Here is a 23065-nt window from a genome sequence, read left to right as displayed (position 1 = left end):
CGGAGCCCTCTGATCTCGAAATTTCGTTTGTGAGATTTTCATCAACTTTTTTTCATTTAAAAAATTTAGCAAATTAAAAAATTGCCTTTTCATTTGAAATGCTTTTGCTGGTCAAACTTATAAACCAAAATAATATTGTACAACACTGATAGTTCCCAGCCAGATATATTACACAAAATTACAAAAAGGTATACTCCAATAACTAAAAAAATAATGGCAGAAAAGCTAAAAATCAAGAAATACAGTGCATTATCACACCGTCATATCTTTACCCCGATCGCAGTGGAGAGGTCGGGAGTCCTTGGTCCCAGAACTAAAAAATTCCTTATTAAACTGAGGGACTTGGCAAGCAGAAGGAGAAATGATCATCGGGAACGAACATGGCTTTTCCAACGCCATCTTGCGCGGGAATTGCCATTCCATCTTATCCTCTCCTGCTAATTAAATATATATTAACACTTTTTAGCATCGCTTAAATTCGATACAAAAAATAATTTTTTGAATGGGAGAAAGTGAATTTTCGATTTCAGCAAAGAGCATGTTTTTGAGATGTCCAGTCGTGTTTCGATCATAATAAAAAATCTGATGAGATTGATTGCATCTCCGACGCGGGAATCAAATAAGTTGTACTTTCTACAAATTATATCAGATATTCACCAATGTAGGACTCCACGTACACAAGAAGTAAGAAAAGTTATGAGATAGGTTGATCAGTTCCAGCTGGGGTTTGTACAATTTGTGTCTGAATTACTTTTACAGAAATCTTGTCAGAAAGAGATGAATATAGACATGTGAAACATAATTAGATCACGATTTTTTAAATATTTTTTACCAATGCCTTTTTTTAAATTCTTGAGATTTATAAATATTAATTTAATAAAATAAAAAAGTGTTTTGAAATGACGTGGTCAAGCAATGACAGTGTGGATAGCGATAGATATAAATCCCGTGATCGCTATCGAAACGATAGGCAAGAATTTAAACAAATAAATATTTAGAGACCACAAATTATCTCACAGTCGTAAACGGACGAGATATTCCGGTTCTTCCGACGAACATTCCTTCAAGCGATCCAAGCCACACGACAGTGAGCAGAACTACAAACCACAATTACTTACATTTAAACAATTTCTGGCCACCCAAGACGACGGAATCGACGACGCTGAAGCCCAAAGAAAATACACAATATTTAAAGACAACTTTCAGAACAAACTTGTTTCAAACTTTTTTGAAAATCACAAAAACGAAGAATGGCATTGTCCCATTCAACTCATTTTTAAGGTTCCGGCAAAAGTATCACCCAAAAGACTCCGTCGTGGTTCAAACTGAAAGAAAGAAGGCAATTGAGGAGAGATTGAGGATATTCCAGTGGCTGTGGGAAAATTGGAGACCATCCCCCATTAGTTTAGAGATAAACAACTCCTCTGACATTGAGAGATTCCTGGACGCTGGTATTTGGCTGTTTTGAGACTTTAGTTGTCATATTACTGGAGGGAGGTACACATGATGATCTCAATATCCTCGATCCAAGCCAAAGTGTTGCCAAAAAGTGAATTTGTTATTAAATAGTCAGAAACATGTCTAAAAATGGGGGAGAAGAGGATTTGAATGGCAAAGGTGAGTGGCCAGGACTCCACCGCCACCAAGCACTGTCATTTGGAAGTATAACTCCTGACATAACGAGGAAAGAAGTGGAGGCGGTTGGATTGAGTGAAATATGTGTAGTTGGGGAGACAATATGAAGGGTTTATTCGATGTGCTCTCCAAGACCCATCCCCCAACCGAAGGTGGCTCAGACGCACGTGGTTGACATTCCAGTCTTCAGTGAATATCAAAGACATATGTTGGAATGTGAATCAACTGCGAGTAAGGCAGTGTTGAGGAGTGTGTAGTTGAAGGAATGTGAATTGTCGGGGGTGATTGAGCACAATATGTATGCAGACAGAATTAAGCCTGTCACTCCCAATTCGTGTTGTAGTCGTGTTGTTCGGGCTGATTTGTTGGCTTGTGCTCGACTTGTGGCTGTGCTGGACGCCTATTGGGGTGTGTGGAGTGAGGTGGTGTGTATGTTCTGAATACACAGAGTAATCCGTTTTTGCAGAATATGGACCGGTTTGTGGTGGATTCGGGTGATTTTGGAATGGTGGAGTGCCTCGGATTGAAGACTAGCGAGTATTTGAGGAAAAGAGACGTGGCCAAAGTCACGGATATGTCTCTTTTGGAGTATTTGGATACACTCATTCTATACCTTCGAGTCGTCTACTCTGTCGACTTTTACAAGGGAGTGGAGTATGTCCTGGAAGACCAAATGCCCTGCAAGTGTCTCGTTCTTCATGTCCGTCCTTCAGATTTTACTCTGTCGGAGTCGTTTATTTCTGAACAGGGTTGTGGGAATGTTGGATGTGGTAGTAGTGGAGGACTGGTTGGATGAAGCAAGGAAGCGGTTGGAGCCACTTTTCAAGTGTTGTACTCGTTTGAGTGATGAGGAGGCACGCCAACTGGGGTTGAGGGACGAGGAGAGGTGGTTTATGTCGTTAGACTGGCAGTGCTGTGAACAAGTTTCTTGATGAGAATACTCAGGAGTTGGCAGTAGAAAAGTTTTTGTGTCCTCTGAGTGGGAAAAAGTTCAAAGGGCCAGAATTTGTGCATAAACATATATTCAATAAGTATGGCGACAAGATAGCCGAGTGTAAGGAAGAGGTATTATATATTTTCCAATTGTCGGGTTATTTACTTTAATAACTACATTCGTGATCCGCTCAGACCCAGTCTCCCTCTTCATCCATCCTCCACCACTGCTTATAGACCTGCGAGGGAAGTAGAGAAGGGGACAAGACACAGAGAAGAACGTGGTTCTCGGCGATATCAGTTTTGAATTTTTGTTATTTCTATAGGACTAATGATCCCCGAGCTTTAGTTGACTACAGTGCTCTTGCTCCTAATGATTTGTTTGAATTTTGATTTTATTAGTCAATTTTATTCTTCCTTATCTTTTGTTCAATTTACGTTGTTTTAATAAATTGAAAATTGATTTTCAAACTGTTCACTTTTTTAAATTGATTGTCTTAGTAAATTGGCCAAAATTTTTTAATTTATTTTTTTCAATTAGAAAATAAGCTTCTTATATCACATGTTTTATGAAATTTCTCGTAGAGGTTGTATTCGGCACATTAATTCTTTTCCCGAAGAATTTAAAGAAGCTTCAAATCTATACCAAAAAAACTTTAATTTTATAATTTTCAAGTTTAATTTTCTAATTTACAAATTAACTAATCGACAACGTATAAAATTAGAAAAAAGACCTAAAGAGTGTAAAGAATTGAAGGACGGGGACGATCACGATGCACTACGGGACGTCGCCCAAGATCGCGGGAAATGGAATAAACTAATTACAGTAAAACCTCTCGAATCCGCCGATTTTTTGGTCGGTCCCAAAATCGGCGGATTCGAGAGGCAATTTAAATAATATTTTATAGTTGAAACATGAACTTACAATATAGATTAAATATTTCTTTTAATATACAAATGACCTGCCGACAATTCCAGATGTTTCGAAGGCGAGGGGGACAAACTCGTAAGAGTCCGAAATATTTCCATACTTCGACCTCTTAGCCTCCTCAGCCTGAGCACTGGCAGAACCCGGGTTAGTGATGGACTTGAGTAACACCGATGCGGAGAACGAGTCAACACAAGTTGCGTCCCAAATCAGGGACTTGCCTTCCCTGAAAGGGAAGGTAGTCATCCCGTCAGGACGCTTTCCTTACGAGTTTATCCCCCTCGCCTTCGAAACATCTGGAATTGTCGGCAGGTCTGCGACTTGCCTTCTTGCCGACATTGCCAGGAGAATTGCCAAGAAGACCAACGACCGGAGGAAGACGAGCTGGCTCTTCCAGCGAATCTCGGTCGCAGTGCTCCGCGGAAACTGCCACTCAATACGCAGTGCGGCGACTTTGAGCTGACCTCCAGGCTCTTTATTAATTCGTGTATAACTTATTCCCCATTTTGAAAAAAAGTCTCGTTAGACAAAAAAAAATATACAAATGACTGAATACATAAAATTATTTATATTCAAAAATTTTATAATATTTTTGAAGATCATTTATCTATTTCAAGTAGAATTTTCTTTTTTCTTCGCAAGTTCACAATCAAAATAACTGAGCCACTTGTTAAAAATTTCACGGTTCATCCATGTCTTATTGGAATTGGTGTAGGTAAAATATTTTCCAATGTTGAAATTTTAAAAACATCTTGCACTTTTGGATCTTCCTATCATTACAGGCCTTCTTTTATCGGAACCAAAACAATTTGCGCATAATAGTAAAGAAAATCGATCTTTCGACAACTTTATTCCAGGCCTTGATTTAGTGCACACACTTTTAGAAGGAATCGCCTTGTAAAAAACACCAGTTTCATCTGAATTATTGACATTGTCCAATCCATATTTTTCAATTTTTAAACTGATTGTTTCATTAAAATCAGCAATAAATTTTTCATCATGATTTACTGATCCACTGTCTCCATGAAATTTTCTTAACTTGATACCATTTCGTAATTTAAACTTTTCTAGCCACCCACGACTTGCTTTAAATTCTGGATCATTTTTCCAAATTTAGGAGCTTTTGCAATTAACATCGAATCTGATTGAATTGGTCCATTAGATTCCATTGAGTCAATCCATGTTATCATCACTACATCAATTTCATTAAATTTGAGTTTTGGAATTCTCATTATGTTTAATTTTTTGATAGCAGTCCTATTCAAAAGGTCCGATTTTGATTTTAGGTCGTTTATAGTTCTCGGTAAAAATTTTCTTTTTTTATCGTGAAGAAAAAATCCTCGAAATTTGAGGTGAAGAAACAAATGGGTTGTCAGAAATATAACGTAGTATAGAAATTTTTTCGTTGATAGAAAGTCTAACACAGTGGTTCTTAACCTTTTTTAAGTCAGCGCCCCCTTTTGACACAATTTCGAAGCTTCAAAATTTCAGGCGCCCCCCTATTATTAATTTATTTTTTTTCAATTATAGATTTATTGGCAATTTTTTCGCCAATTGTTTCATTTTAATATTTTCGAATATCTTAATAATAAAATGGTTATGGTGTGTGTCTGTCTGTGTGTCTGTCTGTCTGTGTGTCTGTCTGTCTGTCTGTCTGTCTGTCTGTGTGTGCACACCAACTTCAAATTGGCAATACGATGTCCTCGACTTACATGATGAGGTCCTTAAAACCTTCCCCCCCAAAAAATTAAAAAAAAATTTTCTGCATTTTGGTTAAAATGAACAACTACAATGTCCTCGACTTACATGATGAAGTCCTTAAAACCTTCCCCCCCAAAAAAATTAAAAAAAAAAATTTTCTGCATTTTGGTTAAAATGAACAACTACAATGTCCTCGACTTACATGATGAAGTCCTTAAAACCTTCCCCCCAAAAAAAATTAAAAAAAAATTTCTGCATTTTGGTAAAATGACAACTACAATGTCCTCGACTTACATGATGAGGTCCTTAAAACCTTCCCCCCAAAAAAAATTAAAAAAAAATTTTCTGCATTTTGGTTAAAATGAACAACTACAATGTCCTCGACTTACATGATGAAGTCCTTAAAACCTTCCCCCCAAAAAAAATTAAAAAAAATTTTCTGCATTTTGGTTAAAATGAACAACTACAATGTCCTCGACTTACATGATGAAGTCCTTAAAACCTTCCCCCCAAAAAAATTAAAAAAAATTTCTGCATTTTGGTTAAATGAACAACTACAATGTCCTCGACTTACATGATGAAGTCCTTAAAACCTTCCCCCCCAAAAAAAATTAAAAAAAAATTTCTGCATTTTGGTTAAAATGAACAACTACAATGTCCTCGACTTACATGAGAAGTCCTTAAAACCTTCCCCCCAAAAAAATTAAAAAAAAATTTTCTGCATTTTGGTTAAAATGAACAACTACAATGTCCTCAACTTACATGATGAAGTCCTTAAAACCTTCCCCCCAAAAAAAATTAAAAAAAATTTCTGCATTTTGGTTAAAATGAACAACTACAATGTCCTCGACTTACATGATGAAGTCCTTAAAACCTTCCCCCCCAAAAAATCAAAAAATTATTTTCTGCATTTTGATTAAATGAACAACGCGAATGTCCTCGACATTCATGATGAGGTCCATTAAAACCTTCAAGGCAAAAATCTCACGTATTAAGATATCCTTGATGAAAACGACAGCGAGAATATTAACAATGATGAACTCCCAATTATTCGCGATAAAGAAATTCAATTCATCCTATGTTTTTCTCTTTAAAATTAATGCATATATCATTATCGACCATGAATCAAAATTAAAGCTATTATCATATTTGACTTTGACAGAATGTGCAATCACAGATTGCACGACTTTGAATAGAGTGTGCAATTAACAGATTTGAAAAACCACTTTGATAGTTGAAACCAGATTAGCACAATCATTAACACAATTTACCACCAATTGACGCACGACCTTGAATAGAGTGTGCAATTAACTGATTTTGAAAAAAACCACTTTGATAGTTGAAACCAGATTAGCACAATCATTAACACAATTTACCACCAATTGACGCACGACCTTGAATAGAGTGTGCAATTAACTGATTTTGAAAAACACTTTGATAGTTGAAACCACATTAGCACAATCATTAACACAATTTACCACCAATTGACAGCGCAATCAGAAGAATTTGCGTAAAAATATAGCTATTTAGTTAAGTTTTTCGTGAAGATAGAATTATTTTCGGTATGCCTCTTTTCCTAAATTTTTTTATTATTCAAAAATAATTTTTCAATAGATAACCGAAAGAGGGAAGACGACCTTAAGAAAAGAAGTTTTCGTAAAGATAGAATTTATTTTCTGTATGCCTCTTTTTTCCTAATATTTTTTATTATTCAAAAATAATTTTTTAAATAGATAACCGAAGGAGGAAAAATGAAGCTGAAGAAAGATGGCTAACGTAATAGAGGCGACGATATTAACAGGTAGTATTGAGGTGGTGAGGATGTTTATATTCCACGAATTCCGATAATTTCTGATGAATTACCATTTAGATTTAAAAGGCTTGCAATTTCCTTTGAGGATGAGTTTTGCAATGACAATAAACAAGGCCCAGGGACAGTCATTAAAGGTAGTTGGGTTATTTTTAGAGAGTGAGTGCTTTTCACATGGACAGCTGTATGTGGGATGCTCGAGGGTAGGCAGAAGAGAAAATTTATTCATATATGCCAAGGAAGGACGGACGACAAACATCGTTTATCAACAGGCGATAGAATAGGGTTACATTAAACCAGGTAGTTTTATACATCTACATAAACTTATAGTTGTTTGATGAAAACAGGCCCTCCGCAGGAGCTAGGTCGCGGTGAGCGAAGCGAGCTGCCGAGCTAGTTACTTATTATTTTTTTAGAATTAAAAAGGGTATTCACAAACCAAAATTTTTTATATAAAAAATTTTAGTGACTGCCTTGTGCTTGATGGGAATTGTCAATCGTTTTATGTCAGCTTCAATAGTCGACAGACTTAGTCTCAAATCTCCTCTATTCACAATTTGTAATTTATTTCTTTTTTTGGTCAAAATATTAGAGACTGCACTAAATCCTCTTTCAACTAGATATGTTGAAGGAAATGCTATTATAAGTGTTTCAATTTCATTCCACAATAAGGATATTTTTTTCTATGAGTAACCCAGAATTGTTGATATCCATATTTGTTGAAAATGACTTTAGCTTCAAAGTCATATTTCAGATTTAATAAATTTTCTGTTATTTCTTGAGATAATTAACGTTTTCAGTTTCAAATGGATTTATATACCAATCAAAAAATTTTAAATTTTCTAAATCTTCAAAGCGGATTTTCATGTCATCTTTTAACATTTTTAGATGCAAGCAAAAGCATTCACAGTCAGAATCCGTTAATTTTTCGACCTAATAAATATTATTACAAAAAAATAACCCCAAATTTTTGTAGATTTGGAAAATTAATAAAAATCTTTTTCTTATATGGTTTTCATAAAGTTGTAATTTTTCATCAATTCTGGAAGAAACAGAACTATTACTCAAAGGAATTGATGAAATTATTTGTTCAGAATCACAATCAACCATTGAATTTAACACTTCTTTGATAGCTGGTAATATTAATGACTCTCCAATAGTATGAGGTTTTCCTGATTTCGCTATCAATTGCGATATTTTGTATGATGCTAATAGGCCTTTTCAAGCATCTTCGAATTTTTTGTAAATAGTTGATTAATCATAAGACGATTTTCATAATTATATTTCAGATTAGAAAAATAATTGATATCCGCATCAAGTTTGTCAGGATGACAAATCTTAAGATGATTTAGCATTCTTGAAGGCTTCATTCCTTCATTTGTAAAGACCTTTTTACACATAAGACACATTGGAAGTGAATTGTTATGGTCGTAGGGTATCACTCCAAACTTTAGGTATTCATCCGAATATATACGTCGTTTTACTTTTTTATCAGACATCTATAAAATATAATTAAAATATTTATTAAAAAGTTCTAAAATATTAAATACAATTAACAAATATTTATAAATATTATCAGTGAATAATTTTTTTACGTACACACAAGACAATTTGAATTTAGAATTAATAGAAAAGCACGTGATAATGATTTACAAAAACTAATAAAATTTTAATAATTAAAAAAATTAAAATTCCAGCGCCCCCCTAATATGTTCCAGCGCCCCCAGGGGGGCGCCAGCGCCCCCGTTAAGAATCACTGGTCTAACACAACGACGCATCACAAAAATATAATTTAACGTGTAATAAAAATTTTAAAATGTTAATTAAAAATTATTTTTCATAATACCTGAGGAGCGGATTCGAGAAACAAGCGGATTCAAGAATCATTCATAGGAAATTTTAAATTTTTGATTAAAATAAGCGAATTCGAGAAGCGGCGGATTCAAGAGGTTTCACTGTATTCGTATTGTTTCCTGTGCTACACAAGCTTTGTCATGATCCATGACAGCGCGAAAGTGCCTATAATAATATCTAAGCAACACAAATTTTTTTAATTCAATTGAAATTATATTTAAGAAATCAACTATCTCTGATACTCGGAGACTAAGAAGTGCGATCCGTCAAAAACTTTCGGAGGGTAAAATCCGTGCTGCTGTGAGGACCCTTGCAGATCAACACCGTATAATTGAGCCGTCTGAACAGTCCTATGCATCACCTGTTGAGTGCCACCCAACTCTCCCAACAACCTCCGCTCTTTCACCTTGCCCGAGACAATTACCCATTCTACTTGAAGAGGACGTAACAAATGGGATTCTCTCTTTCGTCCTGAGCAGCAGTGGTGGATTGATGGGCTCCTTCCGGGTCACCTCAAAGATCTTATCGCTCGTAACACGGGGCTCTGGGGTCAGGCTCGTGCTGGCTATCACCAAACTAATGAACAGGATGCTATCAGGGACAATGCCAAAAACAATTCGACACGTAATGTTCTCCGTTATAATTGTGAGGCGACAGTTCATGCTGTCCGAACATTCACCGACAAGAACAAGAACATTCCTTTCGTAATCGTCAAAATTGATATTAAAAATGCCTTCAACTCGATACGACGTAATACAATTCTGGAGGATTTCTTCTAGTGATGCACCGATAACCATTTTTGAATTTTGCCGATTACCGATTATCGGCCAATTTCACCGATACCGATTAATCGGCCATTATATTATACATAAAAATATATTTATATGTAATTTATTTTATTAAAAATGTAATTAAATATTTTGTTTAACATGTCGAGCGTTGTATGGAAATTTTTTGATGTCTCAGACGATAATTCGTTTTTTTGCGTATGTAAATTATGCGATATTTTAATATCAAGAGGAGGACGAACGCGAAAGACATTTACAACATCTAATATGATAAATCATCTTAGGGTTTATCATAGTGAACAATTAGCGGAAGAACAAATTGTGTTACAGAAAAAACGACCTTTTGCTCAATTGAAGCAGTTAACACTTACTCAAGTTATAGAAAAGAAAAATATGTGGAATATTGACGATCATAAATCAAAAATAATTCATAAATTAATTGGAGAAATGATTGCAGTTAATTTATTACCCTATTCATTTGTTGGTGATATTGGTTTCATTCGATTACTAAATCATATTATTCCAAATTATTGTATTCCCTCCAGAAAATATTTTTCGGAAAATATTATTCCTGAAATTTTGTTTTTTTAACGTTTTGTTGTATACAATTGTATTTCGGAAAATAATTACATTACCGATTAATCGGCAGATTTTGCCGATTACCGATTATCGGCCGATTAATCGGTGCACCTCTAATTTCTTCACATACTACCCACCAATATACAGCTATATTCATAGCTCATATGGAAAACAATCCAGTCTGGTGCACGGCCAATATTAATTATATTCCATCGTGTTCTGGAGTCCAACAAGGAGTTTCTGAGTTTCCCCGATCTTGTTCTCCCACCTCTTCTTGTGGAGTCATATCAATTGTACTGTATAGTTTTGAGTATTTTTTATAGAAAATGCAAAGCAAAACAACAATCCTTGCAATACGCTATATCGGAGGCGTCATTTTGAGTGGAGATACTAGAATAGTTGATCCTTCAAAAAATCCTGTGGAAAGTATTATGATTATTTACTTAATTTAGTCATTGATTACATTCCCAAAGTTTTCAAAATCGCAAACAACGCAATATTATCATTTTCAGGAAATGTAAGAAATGGATGGGCGCTAGTTTGGTACCTTATTTCATTGTTTTAGTAAGTCTTGATATTTTCAAAATTTAGTACAACAAATGGTTTTTCCAACGCTACAAAAATAGCGTTAGAAAAAGACATCCAAGACTTTGTACAAAATTTCCGACTAGACGACGAATATATTATAAATTAAAGTTTCCTTTAGTTTATAGGAAGTAATTCTTGTATGTTATGATGGGTTTGATTGTCACATTTCAATAATCGATTGGCGTCGAATTACGCCGTGCATCAAAGTGGTTTGTGCAATTGGTTCTGGAGGTTTTCATGCTTATTATTATGCGAGGTAAAGGTTTTTATTTTACAAAAACTTATAGTTACTGGAGATTCTTCCCTGTCAAAGACCAAGTAAAACACTTGGCTTGTATGGCCATTCAGTATACCAAGATTTTCGACAATTGGACTGGGGGACCGTGCTTTAGTTTGTTTTTTGTTTTAATAGAGCAACATTTTTTTTGACCTCATTTCATTGTTTTCGTGAGTCTCAATATTTCCAAAATTTAGTACAACAAATGGTTTTTCCAACGCTACAAAAATAGCGTTAGAAATTGACATCAAAGAATTTGGCGTTTTCAGGAAACGTAGAAATTTCGAAAATCGATTCAAAAATCGATTGGCATAGAATTTCACCATAATGGCCCTCCTAAGGGCGAATCTAGCCCAAAACATCTTCAATTTGTTAAGTATTGGACAATGACACACAATAAATTCCATCTCGTTGTGTATATATATGTTTTAGAAAGCCATTGCAGTAAAAATAATTGCCGAGATGACGCAGCATCACCTTGACCGGAAAATAAAAAAATAAGCAGATTATATCCATCAATAGTGTCTTTATATAAAAACCAAATAAGAAAATTCACTAATCACTTTTAATAATGTTTATCAGCATTTATAAATGCCTTCAAATCGACTTCCTTGGTATAAGAAAGGACTTGAAAAACCAATAAACATATTAATAATGAATAATGAGTCGGATATCTATCTCCTTTGGACTCCAGCCGACTGCTGATCAGAATGATTCTCCAATTCCAAAAAGAATCATCTGAAATCACAGACATGGAGCATCCTAGGAGGATAATGCCGGGACAGAAAGACAGGATTATCTGCGAGGATAAATATGAGAGGCTTCAGAACCACTCAAACCAACACAGACGTGCCTGTCTAGTGACTGGAAGATGTAAATCGAGTGAGCTTGGATCAACGCACTCCCCGTTGATAGTGTCGTAACCCACCTTGACGACGATACTGTCCGCATCAGCAGTCAAAAAATCTTTTTTCTGGCATTTCTTACTTTTAGCTTATTTCACTCGATTTATCATTTACAGAAATATCTGGCTCGTTACGCTGAATTTATGCGTACAGTAAAACCTCTGGTCCTCGCCAACCTGTATTTACAACGGCTGTGTGTACAAAAAGCATAATCATTGCAGACTGCTATGGACACCACGCCCTCTCTGTAGAAATGCAGGACAATTCCCAAGACACAACGCGATCAACGGAATTGTCAAGGAGTCTGCAGAATATCCCTGCGTACTTGAACCTGTTGGCCTTGACAGAGGAGATAGAAAACGTCCTGATGGGATCACAATTTTCCCATTTGAAAAGGGGAAACCCCTAGTTTGAAACTCAACTTGTGTCAACACTCTCTGCCCGTCCAACATTGCCAGAGCCCAGTGGACACACTGCATGCCGCGGAAAAAACAATGAAGGAAAAGGAGAGAAAATACGAAGCGCTGCGAGACCGATTCACGTTTTATCTGATTGTGATCGAGACAAATGGAGGAATAAGTGAGAAATCGCTTTGCTTCCTAAAGAAACTTAGCCACATTAAAAAGCCACAACACACATGAGAGACCTGGTAGCTTCTCCAGTTGATCTCTGTTGCTATCGTGAGAGGCAACGCAACGTCAATTATGTCGTCGGGGTCCACCTGGGATGGATGACTGTGTTAACTCTTAATTATATCGAGTTATGTCACATGGGCCACGCGATACCTATGGGCAGCCTGTTACATTGACCTAGAATTAAGATTAACTTCAATTCATTTTATTAATAAAACCACAAAGAGTAAAATTTTGGTAACTGTTTTTTAGTCTGGTCATTAGTACTGTCGATATTTCTCCTTTCGAATTTTTTATCTATTAAATTAAAATATTTAAAACTACTTCAACGCGATTATTCGATAAAATATTAATTATTTCTGCAGCGGAAGAATACGGAGACTCAAACTTATCCAGTCGCAATGAAAGATTTGTTCCAAAGTCCTTTTTAACCCGTACCTATTTATTAATGTTTTTAATTCTTACTTTATCTCCCACGCTAAAAGTATACTTACTATTATGAACATTCATTCTCCTGTTCATAGCTTTGTAATAAATCGAATTTTCATCAATTGGGTTAATTTCGAAATTGAATCTCTTCGCAGTTGGCAACAAATTGTCTGACTGGGAATAATCTAAATATATATTTTAAATCAAATTACGAGAATTTTCAATCGATTCTGGAGTCGAACAATTAACCAAATCATCCATTTCTTCCAAAGTCACGCACTCATCACTTAAATTATCTAAGACATAAGATAATAACCATGGATTATTGAATTTATTCCCTTTATTCCTCGATATCTTTAGAAAGGACTTTCGTTAGAAAATGAATAAACAGATATGTTATAACTGTATACAGTATTTTCTAATTTATCAACCCACTTTTTTTCACTGTTGTCCATCATTTTTGACAACTTCCTGGTTATCGTCTGATTGAATCTTTTGACAATTCCTTGAGCCCGAAGATTATTGGGCCTTCCGTGGATTTGTTTGATGTTAAAATCAACGCATAGTTGTGTTATTTCTTGATTTTTTAATTCAGACCCATTTTCTGATTGAAGAAATTTGCATGGTCCATTTAGGCGAAACAAAGAACTCAAGTTTTGACACACTTCTTTACCAGACTTATTTTACGAGACAACGTGTCTTCAAGGGCAGAAGGACCCATGGGAGCACCGAGAATCATCAAATTCGACTTTCGGTGACTTGGACGTCAGAAAGGATATGGCCGAGGGGAAGGAATAATAAAACGGAGGTCGTCAAAAACAACATCGGGAGGGCCACAAATGGTCGCATCATCAAGGTACCAAATGTTAATTGGGGAACGGACAGAGTGGGCAATATTATTAACGCCCAAGGCGAAAAGAACAGGGCCCAGGGGGTCACCCTGCTGAACCCCGGTAGACGAAGAAATATGTATATCGTTGAACATAAGGATACTTGAGGAAGCATATGAGAGATGCACAAGGGGATAGGCGAAAGGGACTAATTCACGAAAGCACTCCAGAAGGTGGTCACGTCTGATGGAATTGAATGCGTTGGAAACGTCCAATTTAAACATAATAAATCCTCAAATGATTCAGTTAAATCACGAATTGAATGGGCAGCAGCTTCGCAGCCGTTAGGAACGCCAACCCCGAGTTGGACAGGCAAAAACTTCGAGGACAAACAGGGAACAATGGCTCGACACAGAAGTTTGGCGGAGAGCCTCCGGAAAATATTGCCCACGGCGATGGGCCTCACGCCGTTGTCCTTTTTCCCAAGGGCAGTAAGGTTGGCGGAGAAGAAAATATCACGAGCAAAATCGGGGAGGGAACCGGAGATGAAACGGTTGCACAGGTTGGTAATTGAGCGTAGAAGTTTCCGACCTGCTTCGGCGGTAGTGGGAGATGTCAGGTCTTTCAGATGACCTGGTCTCAGACCATCTACGCCACCACTGCTTCCAGGTGAAAAGTCCCTTAGAGCAGAGGTTTCCAAATGGGGAGGCGCGCCTCCCTAGGGAGGCGTTGACTCGTGTCAAGGGGGCGCGAAAAGTATTTCAGAAACATTTTTTAGAAAATTATATCTATGTAAAAAACGTGACTATATTCCGATAATAAGAGTTATTATTTAATAAAAATTATATTTTTCAAAAATTTATTTAATTTATTAGACAATTAAATAATTTTAACACATGAATAAATTCTTGAGTGGTTGCAAAAGAAAATTCACGAATAATAAAGATTTTGACGATGGTTCAAAAAATCAAAATGATTGGAATATAATCAATACCACTCCAAAGACAAGAAATACTTTCCATCTTACTTATTGTTAGGATTCACACGTATCTTTGTTGATTCTATGGAAAAACCCCTCTGTTTGCTTTGCCTCAAAACACTTGCAGCAGATAGTATGAGGCCATGCAAATTAAGAAGACATTTTGAAACGATGCATTCTGAACATGTCCATAAGTCTGAAGAATTTTTAAAAGAAAATTAGAAGAGTTTGATAACCAAACGAAATCGTTAAAAAAACTTGTTTCTGTCTCTTCAAATGCTTTACTAGCATCGTACAAAGTTTCTTACAGGATTGCAAAAGCAAGAAACCGCACAATATGGAGAAACTCTAGTTTTGCCAGCAGCTATCGATATGGTTGAAGCAATGTTTGGCGAATCCTATGCAAAACAATTACAGCAAATACCGCTTGCTGATAACACAGTCGCTAGAAGAATTGATGACATATCTGAAGATCTTTGTGATCAGTTGGTTTCTCGACTACGTAACTGTAAATTTGCTATACAAGTTGATGAGGGAGCTGACATAAATAAAAATGCACATTTAATTGCATATGTCAGATATGCTGAAGAAAGTACAATAATAGAAGATCTATTATTCTGCAAACCATTTCCTGGAAGGAGCACGGCCAATGAAATTTTTAATATAATTGATACTTTTTTTGAAGAAATAAGAAAATAACATAGAATGGAATTGTGTTGGACTTTGTACAGACGGAGCACAGTCAATGTCAGGAAATAAATCTGGTCTTCAAGCTCTTGTAAAAAACAGAGCACCAGAAATTATCGGACGCACTGCATGCTGCACAGATCAGCACTTGTCTCAAAGAATATGAGTCCAGAACTGAACGATATTTTTGCGCAAATTACAAAAGTTATAAACTACATAAAACACAGTCCTTTAAGAGCTAAGCTTTTTGCAAAGCTGTGTGAAGATATGGATTCAAAATATACATCGCTTTTATACTATTGTGAGGTACGCTGGCTATCTCGTGCAAAAGTGATTAGAAGGGTGTTTGAACTCAAAGATCAAGTTGCAGATTTTCTTGATGAAAATGATATTGAAGATGCAAAGTTGTTCAGGGATGATGACTTTATTGTCAATTTGCCTATTTAGTTGACATTTTTGGGAAATTGAGTATATTGAATAAATCAATGCAGGGACCACAACTACATTTATTCTCTCAAAAGGACAAAATAAAAGCATTTATGAAAAAATTGGTATTATGGAAATCAAATATACAAAAAAATATCTATGACATGTTTCCACCTTTTAAACACCTTTTGCGCCATAGTGAACATTGAAGCAAACAAAGACATATTTGCTGAACATTTGGATTGTTTGTTGAAGCATTTTGCTCACTATTTTAAAGATCTCGACTGTAAATGTTCGAATGGATACAGAATCCATTTATTGATGAAGAAGATAATCAATTTGCATTGACAACTTTTGAAAAAGAAAAATGATAGAATTGTCATGCGATACATTATTGAAACAAAAATTTGAGAGAGACCGCTAATTTCTTTTTGGTTGAATGTAAGAACGGAATATGAAATTTTGTCGAATAAAGCAATGAAAGTTTTGTTGCATTTGCTACTTCATACTTATGCGAAACTGGATTTTCTGCACTAGCTGCAATTAAATCTAAATATCGAACTCGTTTAGTAGTGACTAATGAGGCTAAGAGTAGCACTCTCTGCGATGACACCAAGATTTGAAAAACTTTGCGCCAAGATGGAAAAAAAATTATCTCATTAACTTTTTGTTTTAAAAAATTGTTGGATTGATAAAATAATAATTGTATTATATTATGGAATATAAAGGGAGGCGCAAGATTGTACTTTTTCTCTAAGGGAGGCGCGTAAAAAAAAGCTTGGAAACCTCTGCCTTAGAGCTTTCAGTACAAGAGTTTCCAAGACAGCAAAAGGATTGAGAGCGAGGGTGGCAGGGGACGGCTGAGGCCTGAAGTCGTTTGGCTGAGGGGGATGTTTTTCCCTGAGGGAATTCAAAACAGCAGGGGTCGTGGCCAAAAGGGAACTTGTCGAGGCGACCAGCCTAACTGCACCACGAACGTCGCCGTCAAAAAGTTTACTATTAATCTTTCTGTTGAGGTGATCGACATCATTCGCGCGAGAGGACACATTATGGGATGATGAACTAGAGGGAAATTCGGAGCTAGCGAGGTGGTCCCGCAGCCAACGGATAGAAAAACAGTTCTTATCGTACAAGGCCAATTCTTGTTTGACGATTGTAGCCAGCGAGGGGGAGGAGGTTTTCTCACGGGCTCTTAATGGGAGAAATAAATCGATGTCGAATTCGTCCACAATATAACGTTCTCCACATCGACAAACGTAATAGAAAAAGTCGTCTTCTGACTTGAGATTGGACACGTGGACAAAATCATAAATGGCTGCAAAACAGAAGGCTCTCCGACTCTCGCTAGAGAACACAACGGATATGGTCAGAAAACTTTCCTTACAATCGGAACGTACCAGGATACAGAAAATGATCAAAAAGTTAAATAGCGAAGAGACTGCAAACGTTTTGGATGCCAGGCTAAAAGAAGTGGAGAACCTAAAGGATTGTGCACAGATGTTCTTAGCAATGAGGTTGCTTAAGAGAAGGAAGCAAAAGATTAAACTAAAGATCGAGGACAACAACGGAAATATGATTTTTGATGCTACGGAACAAGCAGAACTTATTGCTACTCATTTTGAACGACTTTTTAATGTTGACGGAGAAAAGGTGGACCTAATCACTACTAATCCGGCAAACCTGGTAAATGAAATCACGGTGGAAGAAGTTATGAAAGCTACGAATAGACTGAAAAGTAATCGCTCTCCGGGACCGGATGGCATAAGTGCTGAGTTACTGAAATACGATCCTAAAACACTGATGGAAATCATAGCCAAAGTACTAAACAAAATGTTTACAACTAATGACCTTCTTCCTTTGGGCAAAGGAATTCTGACCCGATTCAAAAACCGAATAAGAAGATGGGCCCTGTGGATAACCTGCGACCAGTCATTCTACTCAATACGCTGAGAAAGATCCTTGATCTTGTGGTGCTAGACCGTATACAAGAGCCTGCAAACGAATTCCTGTCTTCGAACCACAGTGGGTTCAGGACGGGTAGATCTACTGCTGATGTGGTCTGGGGACACAGGTGGCGCAGCGCTACTTGCCAAAGATTCGAGAGTGCGACTACAATTCTAGGAATCGACATGTCGAGAGCCTTCGACACAATTCGCCGAGGAAAACTTATTAGTGTTTTGCGGTGATTCCTCGACGGGGACTGCGTCAGGATGATAGCAGTCCTATTGTCGAACACGGAAGTGACAGTACAAATTGGGAGTACGTCATCCAGAAATTTTTCGACGACAGTGGGTACCGCGCAGGGAGACTTCCTTTCCCCTTTGCTGTTCGTGATATACCTGGAGGCGGCTCTGCGTGATCTCAGGCTCTTTTATAACGGGCAAATCACCGAAATTGTATACGCTGACGATGTGGATTTTGTATCACACGACACAGCAGCCTTGAGGCGGTTACTTGATGTTTCCCCAGCAGAGCTTGGAAAATGGTTCCTCACTGTGAACACAACCAAAACGGAAATCACGGAAGTCGCACGCATGAGTTCAAGACTAGATGATGTATGGAGACATTCCAGAAAACTGGGCACACTCCTCGGAGATAGTGAGGACATTACCCGGAGGAAAGTACTATCGACGGCCGCGTTGAACAGGCTGAAAACGTATTGGGTGGCTAACAGGCCGGTAACGATTGCGCTTCGTTTGCGCCTCTACAATGCATTTGTGAAACCGGTCTTGCTATACAACTCCTCTTGTTGGGGGATCTCTGCTTCCAAAATTAAAAACCTTAACTCCTTCCACCGAAGACAACTGCGTATATTATGTGGGGTACAATGGCCGACCCGGATCAACAACGGGGCACTTTACCGTAAATGCTCAGCGCAACCTGTGATTCTGGATGTAATGGAAGCCCGATGGAGACTGTTCGGACATGTCCTACGGATGGACCAGACGTCACCCGCAAATTTGGCTATGGAAGAATATTTTGCCGCGAGTGGAAAGAAATTTCGAGGACGTCCGCGCAATACGCTACCGGAGGTGCTGGATGCTGACCTCAAATCAATCAACCGCAAGCTTAAAAATGGGGATGATCTGGACGCAATGAGAATCTTAGCATGCAACAGGGGAGGTTGAACAAGGATTATCAAGAAAATCGTTTCAAGTGCCGCACGTGTGGAAATTTAACTATTATGTTTCTACGGCAGTTGCCGATAATAATAATAAATAATTATTATTACGCATTGCGGTACTGATTCGATTTAAAGGCGGAAAAACTTACATTCTACAGGAAGATACTAAACGCCATTTTTGGCGGTCGGAAAGTATAAGTTAAACTCAGAACATAATATGGATCACTTTGGGCGAGATCGTTTATTTGACAAGGTTCGAATCGCTATCACGATGTTACCCGAACTGAGGTTGCTCAGATTGTTTCAAAATGTTCAATTCGTCGGGTAGTTTTCAGAACATTCTCAAAGATAAAATCTTTGATTATAACTCCACCGTTCACGAAAGTACTAAAAAAAATCCCGTTCTATGTGTTTATGGGCCAGAAACACTGTTCGCAAGGATTTATATATTCTAGAGGACGATAAAGGAGATATTTTAGCTGACGTACATATTTCGAGGCTGATAAAGCTCAATTGACTTTGTTTTGAAATTTTTTGTTTTTAATGTAAATATTAAAATCTTATTGGTTTTTAAAATTAGGAATTTGTAAAAGCTAGGCTTAATAGGCGTTTTTTCGAGTTAGAATTGACTTTTAAAATAAGGTTAGTAAAGGTTAGGGTTGTGTTTGATATTTTCGATCCTTTAAAGCAGAGGTTTCCAAATGGGGAGGCGCGCCTCCCTAGGGAGGCGTTGACTCGTGTCAAGGGAGGCGCGAAAAGTATTTCAGAAACATTTTTTAGAAAATTATATCTATGTAAAAAACGTGACTATATTCCGATAATAAGAGTTATTAATTTAAAAATTATATTTTTCAAAAATTTATTTAATTTATTAGACAATTAAATAATTTTAACACATGAATAAATTCTTGAGTGGTTGCAAAAGAAAATTCACGAATAATAAAGATTTTGACGATGGTTCAAAAAATCAAAATGATTGGAATATAATCAATACCACTCCAAAGACAAGAAAATACTTTCCATCTTACTTATTGTTAGGATTCACACGTATCTTTGTTGATTCTATGGAAAAACCCCTCTGTTTGCTTTGCCTCAAAACACTTGCAGCAGATAGTATGAGGCCATGCAAATTAAGAAGACATTTTGAAACGATGCATTCTGAACATGTCCATAAGTCTGAAGAATTTTTTAAAAGAAAATTAGAAGAGTTTGATAACCAAACGAAATCGTTAAAAAAACTTGTTTCTGTCTCTTCAAATGCTTTACTAGCATCGTACAAAGTTTCTTACAGGATTGCAAAATGCAAGAAACCGCACAATATCGGAGAAACTCTAGTTTTGCCAGCAGCTATCGATATGGTTGAAGCAATGTTTGGCGAATCCTATGCAAAACAATTACAGCAAATACCGCTTGCTGATAACACAGTCGCTAGAAGAATTGATGACATATCTGAAGATCTTTGTGATCAGTTGGTTTCTCGACTACGTAACTGTAAATTTGCTATACAAGTTGATGAGGGAGCTGACATAAATAAAAATGCACATTTAATTGCATATGTCAGATATGCTGAAGAAAGTACAATAATAGAAGATCTATTATTCTGCAAACCATTTCCTGGAAGGAGCACGGCCAATGAAATTTTTAATATAATTGATACTTTTTTTGAAGAAAATAACATAGAATGGATCAATTGTGTTGGACTTTGTACAGACGGAGCACAGTCAATGTCAGGAAATAAATCTGGTCTTCAAGCTCTTGTAAAAAACAGAGCACCAGAAATTATCTGGACGCACTGCATGCTGCACAGATCAGCACTTGTCTCAAAGAATATGAGTCCAGAACTGAACGATATTTTTGCGCAAATTACAAAAGTTATAAACTACATAAAACACAGTCCTTTAAGAGCTAAGCTTTTTGCAAAGCTGTGTGAAGATATGGATTCAAAATATACATCGCTTTTATACTATTGTGAGGTACGCTGGCTATCTCGTGCAAAAGTGATTAGAAGGGTGTTTGAACTCAAAGATCAAGTTGCAGATTTTCTTGATGAAAATGATATTGAAGATGCAAAGTTGTTCAGGGATGATGACTTTATTGTCAAATTTGCCTATTTAGTTGACATTTTTGGGAAATTGAGTATATTGAATAAATCAATGCAGGGACCACAACTACATTTATTCTCTCAAAAGGACAAAATAAAAGCATTTATGAAAAAATTGGTATTATGGAAATCAAATATACAAAAAAATATCTATGACATGTTTCCACTTTTAAACACCTTTTGCGCCATAGTGAACATTGAAGCAAACAAAGACATATTTGCTGAACATTTGGATTGTTTGTTGAAGCATTTTGCTCACTATTTTAAAGATCTCGACTGTAAAATGTTCGAATGGATACAGAATCCATTTATTGATGAAGAAGATAATCAATTTGCATTGACAACTTTTGAAAAAGAAAAATTGATAGAATTGTCATGCGATACATTATTGAAACAAAAATTTGAGAGAGAACCGCTAATTTCTTTTTGGTTGAATGTAAGAACGGAATATGAAATTTTGTCGAATAAAGCAATGAAAGTTTTGTTGCCATTTGCTACTTCATATTTATGCGAAACTGGATTTTCTGCACTAGCTGCAATTAAATCTAAATATCGAACTCGTTTAGTAGTGACTAATGAGCTAAGAGTAGCACTCTCTGCGATGACACCAAGATTTGAAAAACTTTGCGCCAAGATGGAAAAAAAATTATCTCATTAACTTTTTGTTTTAAAAAATTGTTTTTGATAAAATAATAATTGTATTATATTATGGAATATAAAGGGAGGCGCAAGATTGTACTTTTTCTCTAAGGGAGGCGCGTAAAAAAAAGCTTGGAAACCTCTGCTTTAAAGAGTGAAAACTTTTTAAATATCGAATACACAAAAGATAAGATGTAAAATAGATTTGTGTAGAAGATTAAGAGTCGAAAAGTAGGATAAAAAGCCAAAGCTCATACATCCAACTAAGTCTTTCCTCAAGAAGTTCCAAAAGTACCGTTTTGAATTCAAAAGCTACTGAGGAGACCGTTAAATGGCTCCTGAAGCATGAACTTGTAGGAATTTACTTTCCACGTATCTGAAAAGTTTAAGAAAAGAAATACTGCGTTTCCTGACCTTTTTCGATCCCGCAGGCGTGGGGAGCCGACTCCTATAAACGCATAATAAACTATAATTGCCATTTATCTCTGGATCTCCAAATTCTTACCGAGTCAACCCGAGATACACTTACTTTAAATAAAAAAGCTTGAAAAACGAGATCGATTTTTAATTAGTAAATGTCTGGTCAATGAAGTCCGAAATGGAAGACAACCGATCTCCCCGACTTTGGAATACGCGCAGTCACAACTGTGCTTGCCTGAATAAAAAAGAGGAAATTTTAAAATTCGTTTCTTTGAAAATAAAGATATGTTTTGTATATAAAAATCAGTATCAAAAATTGTAAATGTATATTTTTCTATAGTATATTGTCATCTCGTTTGCCTTAAAAACGTTACATCCAGAGAAAACCACAAATATCTTCGGAAATAAAAAACTCAAATGACACCCCAAGCTTTTTTGCATAATCCCAAATTTCATGAATTCTAATATTTTGCACATTTTGATATAAATTCAGACTTTGCCAAAATTGCTAATTTAGTCACAAACACAATACCCTTGACATCAAATACAAGTCTTTCGAGATCATTCCACCGCGGCCAACTCGAGCGAATAAATCCAACAAGTCAATAGCCTCGTAATAATTATCATAACTAAATTAAATATCATTCTTACACAAGAAATTGGTAAAAAACAAATTTAATCTCAAGATTTACACAACTCGTAAACTCCGAGTCCACTCCATAGAATAGGGAGTTGAGACATTTGGAAAAAACCATTAACAAACAGCGAACACACTCTGGGTCCACCCTGGTACAATTCAA

General features: G+C 36.4%; 2 protein-coding genes across 2 annotated transcripts; both read left to right on the top strand.

The window, feature by feature from the left end:
- Positions 1 to 18191: 18191 nt before the first annotated feature.
- LOC115228424 lies at positions 18192 to 19109 on the top strand. Its single transcript, XM_029799006.1, has one exon. The coding sequence runs from the start codon at positions 18192 to 18194 to the stop codon at positions 19107 to 19109; it is 918 nt and encodes a 305-aa protein (XP_029654866.1).
- A 1147-nt stretch (positions 19110 to 20256) lies between these two features.
- On the top strand, positions 20257 to 22686 carry LOC115228423 (protein FAM200A-like). Its single transcript, XM_029799005.1, has 3 exons — positions 20257 to 20680; positions 20774 to 21201; positions 22606 to 22686. Exons 1-3 carry the CDS (start codon positions 20257 to 20259, stop codon positions 22684 to 22686), a joined length of 933 nt encoding a protein of 310 aa, XP_029654865.1.
- Positions 22687 to 23065: the final 379 nt, after the last annotated feature.

The sequence above is a fragment of the Octopus sinensis genome, unplaced genomic scaffold (assembly GCF_006345805.1).
Source record: "Octopus sinensis unplaced genomic scaffold, ASM634580v1 Contig10412, whole genome shotgun sequence".
NCBI lineage: Eukaryota > Metazoa > Mollusca > Cephalopoda > Octopoda > Octopodidae > Octopus > Octopus sinensis.
This window is presented reverse-complemented; position numbering and strand designations above follow the sequence as displayed.